Source organism: Pipistrellus hanaki (genome assembly GCF_964339955.1).
Source record: "Pipistrellus hanaki genome assembly, chromosome: 11".
Taxonomy (NCBI): domain Eukaryota; kingdom Metazoa; phylum Chordata; class Mammalia; order Chiroptera; family Vespertilionidae; genus Pipistrellus; species Pipistrellus hanaki.
Window position 1 is genome coordinate 4,276,243 of NC_140513.1, and position 12,358 is coordinate 4,288,600.

General features: G+C 51.7%; 1 protein-coding gene across 6 annotated transcripts in view; it reads right to left on the reverse strand.

Moving 5' to 3' along the window:
* SPTAN1 (spectrin alpha, non-erythrocytic 1) overlaps window positions 1–12,358 on the reverse strand; it is a 57,913-nt gene that overhangs the window by 9,992 nt on the left and 35,563 nt on the right. For 4 of the 6 annotated variants that reach the window (XM_084899880.1, XM_084899877.1, XM_084899881.1 and 1 more), the window contains 14 exons: window positions 12,143–12,190; window positions 11,314–11,405; window positions 10,907–11,051; window positions 10,621–10,802; window positions 8,455–8,554; window positions 8,097–8,294; window positions 7,866–8,012; window positions 6,453–6,556; window positions 6,189–6,351; window positions 5,824–5,838; window positions 4,095–4,226; window positions 3,753–3,890; window positions 2,723–2,827; window positions 386–594 (listed from right to left, as the gene is read on the reverse strand). In XM_084899880.1, coding sequence (XP_084756006.1) covers window positions 386–594; window positions 2,723–2,827; window positions 3,753–3,890; window positions 4,095–4,226; window positions 5,824–5,838; window positions 6,189–6,351; window positions 6,453–6,556; window positions 7,866–8,012; window positions 8,097–8,294; window positions 8,455–8,554; window positions 10,621–10,802; window positions 10,907–11,051; window positions 11,314–11,405; window positions 12,143–12,190 — 1,778 coding nt within the window. The remainder of the gene's footprint in view (window positions 1–385; window positions 595–2,722; window positions 2,828–3,752; window positions 3,891–4,094; window positions 4,227–5,823; window positions 5,839–6,188; window positions 6,352–6,452; window positions 6,557–7,865; window positions 8,013–8,096; window positions 8,295–8,454; window positions 8,555–10,620; window positions 10,803–10,906; window positions 11,052–11,313; window positions 11,406–12,142; window positions 12,191–12,358) is intronic. The other 2 variants (XM_084899879.1, XM_084899876.1) reach the window with 1 other exon arrangement.

Genomic DNA, 12,358 nt, shown 5'->3' on the forward strand with positions numbered 1-12,358 from the left:
TTAAAATTGGTCTGTTTATAAGCTCCAACTAGAAAATGCAGACTAAAATTTTGGGGGTTGGGGGAGAGGATTAAAAACAATCTCCTTCCTTCAAGAACTGTTGTACCCCAGCGATCTCAGGGCAGGGTCTAACCAAGGTCTAGTGTAACCACCATGTGTCACTGCCATTTGGAGGCCACGCTGACCACTCTCCCTGTTGGCCTGGACATGGGGAGAAACCGTTCCCCAGTGAGCGGTGGAGCTGAGACCCAGCACTTCCCTGTCTCACACACAGTCCAGGAGAGACCGAATCTCACGGCCAGATGGCCTGGACCCCGACTCACTCAGCCCCGCGGCTCCTCTGCCATTGAGGCCCCAGGGGTGGCCTCGCGCCCAGAGCACCTACTTGATCCAGGACTCCTCGTCATCCATGTCCCGGAAGAACTGGTGCAGGCGGTGGGACTCGTTCAGCTTGGCTCGTCGCGAGGCCGCCATGCTCTTGATCTTCTGGAAACGACCGTTGATGGTGTCGCGCTTGTCCTTCACTTGGGAGGTGTCGAAGGCACTGCTGGTCATCAGGCTGTCGGCCTGGCTGTTCAGGTCCTTCAGGCGATCCTGGGGGAGGGGGCATGAAGGGTCAGAAATCCGGGTCCCCAGGAATGCCAGTTTAAAAGAACAGCCCAGGACGTGCTCACTGACGAAGGCTGGTTTGAGATACATTTGGTGTGGAGGATGGATATTCTCCGAGTGTGGTATGCGGTCCCCTGGGGTTCTACAAGGTCAAAACCATGTCTGGTGTTACTGTGCTCGTCTGCACTGATGGTGCAGTAGCAATGGCAGGGGGTGCTCATGCCTTAGCTCAGGCCTGGCAAACGGCACAGAAACCGCCTCTTAACTGCCCTGCACAACCGGGAAACAGGGCTGCCTCGCAGACACCCTCTAAAAAGCAGCAAAAGTTTACCTCCATGGCTCCAACTTGTGGTTCTGCTGTTTCCACGGAGAATTTGGTTTTCTCCTCTCAGAGGAGCGTGTCATTGCTTAGAGTTGGGGGCTGTTTCTTGTTGGTTCAGGAATCTGAGGCATCTCTGCCTTTCCTTTCCTCTCCCTGCGGACAGCACACTGGCTGCTGGCTGCCAGCCACCGCGGTGGGGATGTCCTCCCCTCTGGTGAGGACCGCCCACTACTTCTGAGCCCTTGTCACAGGCAGCAGGCGCAGCGCAGTTCGAGGAGGACATGGCACTGCTTAGCGCCCCTCTGCTTCCTGCTTGCCAGGGACATGACAAGACAGGAAACTACCCAGCACACCAGCGCCTGCCCATGCAAACTAAGAAAAAGTCCAACCCAAGTCTTGTATCCTGTGTCTTAGCAGCTAACTGAATTCAAAATTCATCAAAATAATATTACCCATTTTTGCACACTTGGATATGATACTATGGAGTAATGTTTTGGGATTTCTAGCTGACTTATATATATCTTTATATAAGTCAAATTTTTATCATTAGAAAATGTTTTGTATGTATCATAAGATGCCACTTTAAAACAAATGTTTAATAAAAAAAATTGTAAAAAGCAGCAAAAGCCATCAACTGTACTAAGTATCTATCTTGGAGTCAGGTCACTTAAAAGCCTGAGTGAAGGGAAGAGCACACAGGCACTCCTGCTGCAGACTCAAGGTCAGACTGTCCTGCGGGAAAGCCGCGTTTCCACAGACCACCGTCTTACTTGGAAGGGTAACCAGCAAGCGATGGCCACTCAGACTGCGTGATCTCACAAATACTGTGTTGAGAATAAAAAAAGCAAACCTGTCACTTAAAGGACAACTGAGGTTGTTACTAATGGCAAAATTAAAGTTTTCATGAGAAAAATCAGAATTTTGGAAAATTTTTGTCTACTTCTATGAGCTTGTCAGCTTTCCAGCAGATAATGGCTTTCATGTTGACTGGATGTGATGTTAGCTAATGTGATAATATAATGAAATGTGTGCACATTTAGCATATTTACATAACTCAGCGAACCAGTATTTTCCAAATGCCTGTAACTCATGCACGGGTGAAAGATCCATTCAAGGCCCTAACCTAGTGGTTGGCAAACTCATTAGTCAACAGAGACAAATATCAACAGTATAACGATTGAAATTTCTTTTGAGAGTCAAATTTTTTAAACTTAAACTTCTTCTAATGCCCAGGCCATGGTATTTTGTGGAAGAGCCACACTCACCGGGCCAAAGAGCCACATGTGGCTTGTGAGCCACAGTTTTCCACCACGGGTGACTTACTCAGATTCTACCCTTTCTGACATGCATTCGTTTGTGCATGTTGTTCCATGCAATTTTATGTGTAGATGTGTGTAATCACCACCAAATGAAGGCACAGGCATTGTTCTGTGAGCACACATGAACTTCCTTGTACCTTTACAGCTGCACACCTCCCCACTCCTAACCCCTGGCAACCACTAATTTGTTCTCCGCCTCCAACTTGTCCTTTTGAGAATGTTATATAAATGAAGTCATATGGTATTGATATGCATTAGTAAAATTTACCTTTAAAATTAATCCACTTTTAATGATGGTGAATATTGATAAATAAAGCCTACACACTCTTCGGGGCCCCTCAATAAGGTTCAGAGTATAAAGTGGTCCCAAGGCTACAATGTTTGAGACCCTTGACTTGGAGTGACAGACACCCCTCCCCTGTCCCAAAGGCACAACTGTGTCCAAACACTGGCCTGGCGCCCCTCTGCTCACCTCATGGGCAGATATATCCGCCTCCAGCAGCTGATGTTTTTTTAGCAAGTTGTTTACAGAAGCCAGATCTTTGCCGTAATCTTCAGACGCCAGAAGGGCCTCCACCTGGCGGTGAGACACAAAAGGAAAGGCTACGGTATGGTGCACACTTAGTTCTGGAAAACCCGGCGGCCCAGCTGTTCTTCGGGTCTTAGACTGGAGGGCAGCTCACCTCTCAACCATAAGCTACTGTTATGCTCAGCCTGTCTCAGCCCACACGCCTAAGATGCTCTCCCTTTCTGTCAATCAAAATCTCAAGCACCTGTGAATTTAAATGCTACAGCTTAAGGCAGGGTCACTGAGCCTTAAAGTGGTTTGATGGCAAAATGCAGAGCAATCCCATTTCAAGGAAACTCCGCTGCAAGGGAAAGGCTTAGCAGCATGGGCAAAGATTACTGGGATGCTCACTGCAGCACAACACATAGTGCCCAAAACCTGGAAGACCTGAGTCCAAACACATGGGAATGATTACATGATGGCACAACTCCAACTTGGGTGGCTATTCAAATGTTTAGGAGGAATTACTAGAGACTAAGGGATAACACTCCCAATACATATTAATAAAGATTATATATAGCCCAACTATATATAAAAGTACAGCCATGCAAATATTCAAGTAAATATGTACAGACTAGACATGGATAGAGTGGTGGGTTCTAAACACTTCTACTGTTACACTTCCTGTGTTCTCCAACTCTCCCACAGAGCACACTGCTGACTCCGGCTTTCTGCTCACTGCTATCTTGGTTTCTCTCTGCACTCCCCATGGAGGAGTGGTCTCTAGTCCAAGGCCCATCAAAACTAAGCTTCCTCTTCTCTAAGCATCTCTTCTCACTACTTCTAAGTCCTGCACAGCTCACATCCGTTAGCGAAGGTTTCTGCTAGAGGGGAGGGGAGAGCCCTGACTGTCCATGCTTTGTTTTTGCTGACTGAACTGTTATCCCAAATGACCAGTCATCTCCGTTGATGGGAAGGGAAAACTCGGCATTACCTCGGAGAGCCAGAAGTCAAAGTCCTTGATTCCGGTGTTAAAGTTCTGCTGCTTGTTGGCTTCTTTCAGTTTCTGGCTCTTTTCAGCAGACTTCTGCACCAGGAACTGCCACTGGTCAGCTAAGGCGGCCAGCCGGGCCTGGGGAAGAGAAGGAGCCCTCAGAGATGGTAAAGTCCATGGGGAACCTGCTCTGCGAAAGCCGATCTGACACACTCGAGAGGAGAATGGGAGACACTCAGAGCAGCCAGTCCCACTCGGTCCCCATGTGCACGCAGCCCGAAGCCTTCTGATCGGTTGAAACCAGCCCCCCTTGTCCCCGAGCCTGCGTGGAGCTGGCCCTACCTTCACAGCATCCTCGCTGCCGGCACAGGCCCCGCGCTCAATCAGGGAGTTGCCGGTGTCGATGACGCCACGGATCCGGTCAGCATTGGCGTGCAGCTCTGCCTCGAAGGCCTGGTGCTTCTGGTGCTTGCTCTGAAAACACCAAAACCACCTTTCAAAACCTGGTCCTGCACTTACATCTTCCCAGGGGGAGGGTTCTCAGAAGGAAGGGAGGGGCAGTAAACTTAAACATCTGGGGCAAGTGCCAACATGTTTAGAGAAGGCGACCGAGGCAGCTGGCTGCTGTAGGGGCTGTCTGTGGAGCTCAGCACAAGGCTGGAGCAGCTCAGGAAGGGCACCAGCTCAGGAGCAGTGAGCTGCGTGGATCTGAAATCAGCAGGACTGGCTATTGGGGAGTGAAGTCCTGGATAACATACTTTCTAGCAGTTTGCTGAGGACGTCAATAGGCAACTGAAGTACTGACTCTACTTGAACATCATTTTCCATCCACGACGTTCTCCTGAGTGGACAGAACTCTGACAATGACACACATACAGCTCTCTATCATCTACGGCAGCGGTCACTACGAAGCAATGCATATGGAGGGCCAGCCGGCCCTCTGTGGCAGAGGAGAAGTCTACAGCTGCTGCAGACCGTGGCTTTGCTGGCTTCTCATTTGGTAGCTGTCATTATCAAAACTCTGCCTATTGTAAAAGTCCAGGTAGGAACTTCTCTTTGTAAGAAAAGTGGGGGCTGGGAGAGGTGGCTCCTGATGCTGGATGGGGTCCTGATCCTGGACCTCACGATGGTTTTATTTTAAACCACGAAGGACCAGGAGGCACGGGAACACAAGAGACAGTGCGAGGACGTAGCTGTGGCACAATTCTGGGTGAGAAATGCAGCGTCTCATGGAGAATGTTATTTGGGGGGGAAAGAACTGAGAGAGAAAAGCAGTACAGGTGGGGAGAATTCTGCATCACGTTTCATTTCAGGGGCAGCAGCTGCCAGAGGACGGGCCACCTGGCTGACGGGGCGCAGCACTGACACCACGTGGGCCCCGTGTACCCAGGGGCCTGTGGCTCAGAACAAGAGCAAAAAGGACTCAAGTGCCCCAAATCCCGACCAAGTCCAATTCCCTCTTCTTGTTCTGATCACCCTTTGGTTTTAAATCCCATCTATTCTGTTTCTTCCTTTCTTCCATCCACATAAGCAGCTTCTGAGCTGCAGCGGATGGAGACGTCCCTTTCACCACTCCTTGGGTAATGCCCACTTTTGTCTCAGCCCCTCCCGCCGGCTCCTCCTAGGTTTGGGAGATCATCTGCCTCTCTGAGGGTCCCTCCCTGTCCCTCTCCAGTGACCAGCACGAAACTCTCACCCTCCTGGTCCCACTGCCCTAGGCTACTAAGGGCCACGAGCCCATGTACACACAGAAAAGCCGATGGTTCCATTTTTTAAAAAAAGCCCCCCTGGAAAGAAAGCAGTCAACTACTGCCCCCAAATCAAACACTGCACAGAACCTGCCGACCTGAGGAACTGGAGAGGGGGCGGGAATGGAGGGCTGCAGGCTAACAACAACAGAGAAAGCCACATCCCACAGGGACACTTGAATGGAGTGTGATGGATGATGAGAAATGGAAAGACGGGTGAAGGGACACCAGCAGACTGCTTGTGACCATGATAACAAGAATCTACACAGAACACAAATACTGGAGCTCATTTAACTAAAGCTTTGAGAGACAAAAAGACTTACCAGCAGCTTGGAAAGCTACAAAAACAGATGGAAATAACAGGAGTTCAGTACACTGATATGCACGCACAATCAGCTCTTAAACAAACTCATTCTGCCGTCACACTTCCCCTGGGAAGCTGAGCCCGTGGGACAGCACCCAGAGGGACTTTTTAGGAGATCCGGGCCATTTCAACAGAGACGGAGCAGCTGACAACTGAGTGGAAACTTCACACAGCTCAGCTTAGCAGGACCATTGTCAATGGCCTCCCCACGGGCACCAGGAGCGGTTTTACAGGAGCCCCCCTTTCACAGGTGCCACATCTAACACAGCCTCCTCACACACCCGCTACTTTGGAGACAACAGCCAGCCAGCCCGTCCCGCTCACCTGGATGTTCGTGGGGTCCTTGTAGGACTCATCGCTTGCGGTCTGTAACTTCTCACTGATCCAAGCCTCGATCTCATCCACGTCCCGGCTGAACTGCTGGAGGGTTTGTGATTCTCCCAGCTTTGACCTTTTTTCAATCATCTGCGCTTTGAGACGTCGCCACCTGAGCAAGAGAAACGGAGACCCAGTGTGAGCACCCCTCAAACAGCACTGGCCAGGGCTCTCCCACAGCTGTGGGGCCCGCCAGCCCCGCGGAGCACCCACCTGTCCAGAACCTCATTGCGCCGGCTGGAAATGTCGCCTTTGGCATAGTGGCCGGCGGCGATGAGCTGGTCGGCAAAGGACTGCAGAGCGGCGATCTTCTCCTCCTGCGGGCAAGCTGAGGCGTGAGGTCGGCGGGCCAGGCGGCTCCGCCTGCCCCAGACTGCAGGTCTCGCACACAGAGCGGTTATTTTGGGTGACCAGAACTAACTGGTGCGGGATCAGAATACACTGACACTTTAGAAGCAGGAGTGTAAAAAGCCAGACGAAAGCTTGATTTCAATCATTACTAGAGTTTAACTCAAGATTCCAGGTCACACTGGGGTGGGGCAGAGGCGAGGACACCAGTAAATGTCACATACAAAACGAGGGTTAACTAGAAAAGGTGGTTAGATTTTCAACAAAGTGATTTATAAATCAAAGCGTTTTATCTCTGATTTCTGTTAATGTGTTCCCTAACCTATTCATAACCCCCCAGCCCCCGAATCCTCACCTGAGGATATGTTTACTGACGTGTGTGTGTGTGTGTGTGTGTGTGTGACACACCGATGTGAGAAACACCAGCTAGATGCCCCCACACGGGCCCCTACCGGGGAGTGAACCTGAACCTGGGCATGTGCCCAGATCGGGAACCAAACCCAGGACCCTTTGGTGTGTGGCTGATGCTCCAACCAACCGAGACCAATGGCCAGGGCCCACAGCTTTAGTTTCCTTCCCTCTCAGTGACCCTTTCCGTGGCTCCCCACGATCACCACAGCAGCAGGGGTGCAGTTAAGAAAACCGCTGGTGGAACTCATTCTGGACCCCCGGCGATCCTGGGGGATGCACGGTGGCTACGCTGCTTCCTTTGTGCAGCCAGCGTTGAGCACTGTCATTGAGGAAGCTGCCAAGCTCTCTAGTAATCAGTAACTACTTTTTATTCTAGTTGTTAACAGTAAAGGAGAAAAAGCCATAAAAAATGTCCATCAGGCCAGGCCGGTGTGGCTCAGTTGGTTGAGCATCCCATGCACCAAGAAGTTGCTAGTTCGATTCCTGGTCAGGGCACAGTACTAGGCGCACAGGAGGTAGCTGATGGATGTCTCTCCCATCGATATCTCTCTCTTTCCCTCTAAAAATAAAAAAATAAAAATGTCAATTGGGCCCTGTTTGGAGTGGCTCAGTTGGCTGAAGTGTCATCCCAGGTCAACGGTTCGATTCCCAATCAGGGCACAATACCCAGGTTTCGGGTTTGATACTTGCTTGGAGCATGTACAGAAAACCACCGATCACGGTAGCTTTCTCACATGGATGTTTCTCTCCCCCTCCCCTTCCTCTCTAAAGTCAATAATGATAAAAAAATAAAAAATAAAAACCAGCCAAACAAACAAGATGTCAATCGGGAAACATCCAGCGCAGGCCCAGGCGCGAAGGCCTCACCTGGACGTTGATGGCTTTGTCGAAGTCCTCGTGCTTTTTGATCAGGGCCTCCACGCTGTCCAGCGAGTCCCCTTTGTCTTCTGTATTCAAAAAGGCCTCCCGGGCGGCCATCCAGTTCTCTGCTTGCTCACAGTCCCGATGAAACAGCTAAAGGGTGAGAAGACAGAGCCTTTGGCAAGGAAACGCCGGGTCTGAAACCGCGCACACAGGAAGCTCCTGTCCAGCGCTCACCTGCAGCTCCAGGCACTGGTCCAGCATCATCCTGCGCTGCGCCCAGGCCTTCTCCAGATCCGCACGCTCCTGATCTAGAATATCTAGTTTCTCCTTGATCTCTGGGCTGGCATAGTGCCCATGGGCCAGCAGCTGCTGCCCAAACTGCTCAAATGCCTGGAAAGTGCCAACCCTGGCATCGATTTCTGTCCGGTGTTCCTGCCAAGAGGAGGGAAGGGATTAGGTAACCGGCAGAAGATGCTCACTCTAATGTCAACCACCCGCTCACAACAAAGGGGCCGGGGCGGGGGGACGATGAGGTCTTCCCGACCCAGCGGAGCAACCAAGTTCCTGCGACTCAGCAGGCAGGTCCACCCACCTGGTGTCGCTCCAGCAAAGCTTCAGCTCCGGTGACATCCTTGGCTAGCTCGTCTGAGGACACCAACCCGCGGATTCCATTGATCCAAGACATGAGGTCCCTGGAACCAGAGCCACAGAGAACAGTCATTACGTTATTGGGCAGGCAGGCCTGCTGCCCAGGAAAAGAGAACCGGCAACTCTTATCTCAGAAGGCTATTTGGGGTGAATCCAGTCAATCCACCAAATGGGGCTAATCTCTGAGCAAAGCCTCTTATTCATCTTATTGACATATTTAAAAAAGTAAAAAGTTCCTCCAAGGAAAAATGAAGAGCTTTATTATAAGAACCTTTCCATTCTATGGAATAACAGAGACAATAGCTCTGGTCACAGCTTCAAATGCCAACGCCTTTCTTTAGGATTGAGCCTGAAAGTCCTAGGTCTATGCATGCATTTAATTCAGCCTCTCACAGATGTCCACATACATGGGCACAAAAATCCTCGTGAGGCCACACGTCGCATCATACAACCAGAACATAAAGCAGATCCAATGGGGAGTGATTACGTATGGGGTCTGGGTGTTCTAGGCCAGCGGCGGGAAGCTTTTCCCTGCCCAGGGCCAACTGGGTGTTTACAACATCAGTCTAGAACCACACAAAGTTACCAGCTAAAGGTCAGCCTGCCAGCCCTGGCTGGTTTGGTTCAGCGGATAGAGCATTGACCTGCACACTGAAGGGTCCTGGGTTCGATTCCAGTCAAGGGCACATGCTTGGGTTGTGGGCTTGATCCCCAGTGTGGAGAGTGCAGGAGGCAGCTAATCAATGATTTTGTCTCATCATTGATGTTTGTTTCTCCCTCTCTGAAGTCAGTAAATACATTTAAAACAATAAAAACGCTCTCTCTAAAAAAAACTAGCCTGCTATATTTGGCCAAACATTTAATTAACTCACCCCCTAATACAGTGGTTGGCAAACTCATTAGTCAACAGAGTCAAATATCAACAGTGCAATGTTTGAAATTGCTTTTGAGAGCCAAATTTTTAAAACTTAAACTTGTTCTAATGCCACTTCTTCAAAATAGACTCGCCCAGGCCGTGGTACTTTGTGGAAGAGCCACACTCAAGGGGCCAAAGAGCCGCATGTGGCTTGCAAGCCTCAGTTTGCCGACCATGGCCCTAATGTCTTGGCAGGGCCAGACCAGATTTCTCAGGCCTTAAATAGCCCTCGGATGTCCCCACCCCTGTTCTAGGGTGATGAAAAGTTTCAAAACTGGACAGTGGGTGGTCGCATGACACTGTGAATACTTTTGTGACTGTTCCACGACTTTTACTTCAAACAAAGAAAACAGAACACAGCTGGGACCCCCACCAGAGGCCTGAAGGCGAAGAGCACACGGGCCTGCTCCATCCCAGCAGAGGACATGCCCCGCACACACACACACACACCGGACAGGAGCGTGTGAGCACCGTTAGCACAGACAGCGAAGAACTGCTTGTCCCAGACGGCACCATTAAACAAGTGGAAACTATGCAGCCTTACGAAGACAGTGGTCCCAGATCATGCGACATTCCACAAGACCACTGCCCTGGGCTTTCAGAAAGGCCAGTGACCGAGGGCAGAGGGGTACTGCTCTAGATGACCGAGACCAGACTACCAAACAGAAATTCTCAACGGAATCCTAGATAAAAACCAGCCCTGCTGTGAGCAGACATCTGAGACGGGAAGAAACTGAGCACGGCCTAACCCCCCCTGTGGTCTTGGTGCTGGGTTTCAAAACGCAGGCGTGGGGAGAAGGACCGTGTTCCAGAGGCTGCCTGCTGAGGCCTGGAGGGAAATACCAGGTACCTGCACCCTGCTGCATGGGGCTCAGAGAAACCAAAGCACGGGTTTGGAGAGAAAGCAAATATCACAAAAAGTTAGGGACAGGTGAAGGGCATCATGGGTGTGCAGTTTTATTCTTCCCATTTCTCAGCAGATTTGAAATGTTTCTAAATAAGGAAAATAGGAGACACTAAGCCATACCCATGTTAAGTGAAAACTGTCTAAGGAAGAAATAGCGCTTGGCAGGGAGGGGAGCTGTGTGAGCATGTGTGCGCAGGGAGACGTGTGTGTGCCTTTTGGCAGTCAGTGATTTGAATGAAATGGCCACCGGAAGGTCCCGCCCGGAGCGGAGTGAATGCTGGAGTTACCGGAAGTCACTCAGGAAGCGCTGCAGGTCGTGGGAGTCGCCCAGCTTGGCCTTGCGCTGGTCCGCACGCTTCCCCAGGCTGCTCCACGCCTGGTTCAACTCTGTGCATTTTTCCTTCAGGTCCTCTGCCGACTCAGGGTGGGACTGGATCAGGCGCTGGGCTGTGTCCCCCAGGGAATTTACCTAGGGGGGCAGAGTGAGAGAGCAGAAACTCAGGCTCTGCTCCACGGAACCTAAGAGCTGGCTCTGCCTCGGACAAAATGGAGACGAGGACTCTGTCCTCCCACCTTGTCGCCGAGAGCTGCGAGGTCCCTCTCAAAGCCCTCGTGCTTGCGCTGCAGGGCTTGGACGCTGGCCAGATCGTGGCCATAATTGTCTGTGTTTAGAGCCTGGTTCTTCTCCTCAATCCATTCTTTAGTTTCATCAGCATCTCTGCAGACGAGACACAGTTCACGTTAGTCAGTGCTGAGACAGCTGCCCTGGCTGCAGGCCGAGCAGGAGCCTATTCTGAGCCGGCACGGGCACATCTGTCAGGGGCCACACTCCCCCTCCCCACCAGAAGCATTTACCAAGCACCCGCCCCGCCAGACTCAGGCCCCGGGGCCAGAGCACAAGTGCCAACCAGCTCGCACTGTGACTGACACACCAGCAGGTGTGGGGGTCGCAGTGTCCCGCCCAGCCCCGCGCTGCTCACCTGTGGAACCTCTGCACCTCGTGGGCGCTGCCCAGGAGCTGGCTGCGCTCCTCGGCCAGGTGCTGCAGGGACCGCCACCGCTCGTTCAGCTCCTGCAGGACAGGGAAGTGTCAGCTCGTTGGCACCCCGTCAGGCCTCCCCAGGCTCTGGGGAAAGGGCCAAAAAGCTGGTGGTTTCACGTGAAAGGAAAGGCTGGGGCACAGAGAATGTTCTCTCTCCAACCTTCCTCGCTGAAAACATTTGTAAGGAACTACAGTAAATTCCAGGCGGCCAGCACCTGCCGAAGCTAGCCGTGTCCGATGGCTGAACGCTCCATCCCTGATGTGGAATCACCTTGGAAACAGCAGGAGATGCTGCTGACTCATCCTCCCTGTCAGCTCCTAGCCCAGTACCCACCACATAGCAGGTGCTTCATACGTGACTGCCCAGTGGACAAACCTCGGAGTCCACGGCCCCTGAACATGAGCCGCTGCCCCACCACCAGGCCCGCGCAGCGCGGCAGCCTGCGGGCTTTGTGTGCCGAAGACAAGCCACCCCCAGCCCAGAAAGGAGGCTCAACCTCCCCTGGGAGGAGGCCGGAGGGCAGCCACACCGTCCTTGCAGCTGCAGGCCCCACGGGAACCTGCGGGAAGGCTAGCTCTGGTTAGACCTTGTGAGTTTGGGGTGGAAAAGTGAATCTTAGTGCACAGTTAATATTTGCCCAGGACACTCTCGGAGCAAGGAGAGGGACGGGAGCCACAGCTCCCATGCTAATCAGGACAGGAGCTGCGTGACAGAGGAGAAGGAGGCGGAGAGGAGGCGGGAGGCAGGAGCTGGCGTGCGTCCTTACCTTGATGGAATTAAACGTGGCCACGGTGTGAACCATCAGGCGAGCAGACTATGTAGAGGAGGAAAGCAGAAGAGCAAAAGTAATCAAGTGTCTGTCAATTAAGGGACAGAAATCTGAGATTCAAGTACCATTCATTAGTTCCCAATTGTCAACCAAAATTCAGCTTAAAGGAATCTGTCAAAATTATGAGCAGAGACATTAATAAAGGCATCAACC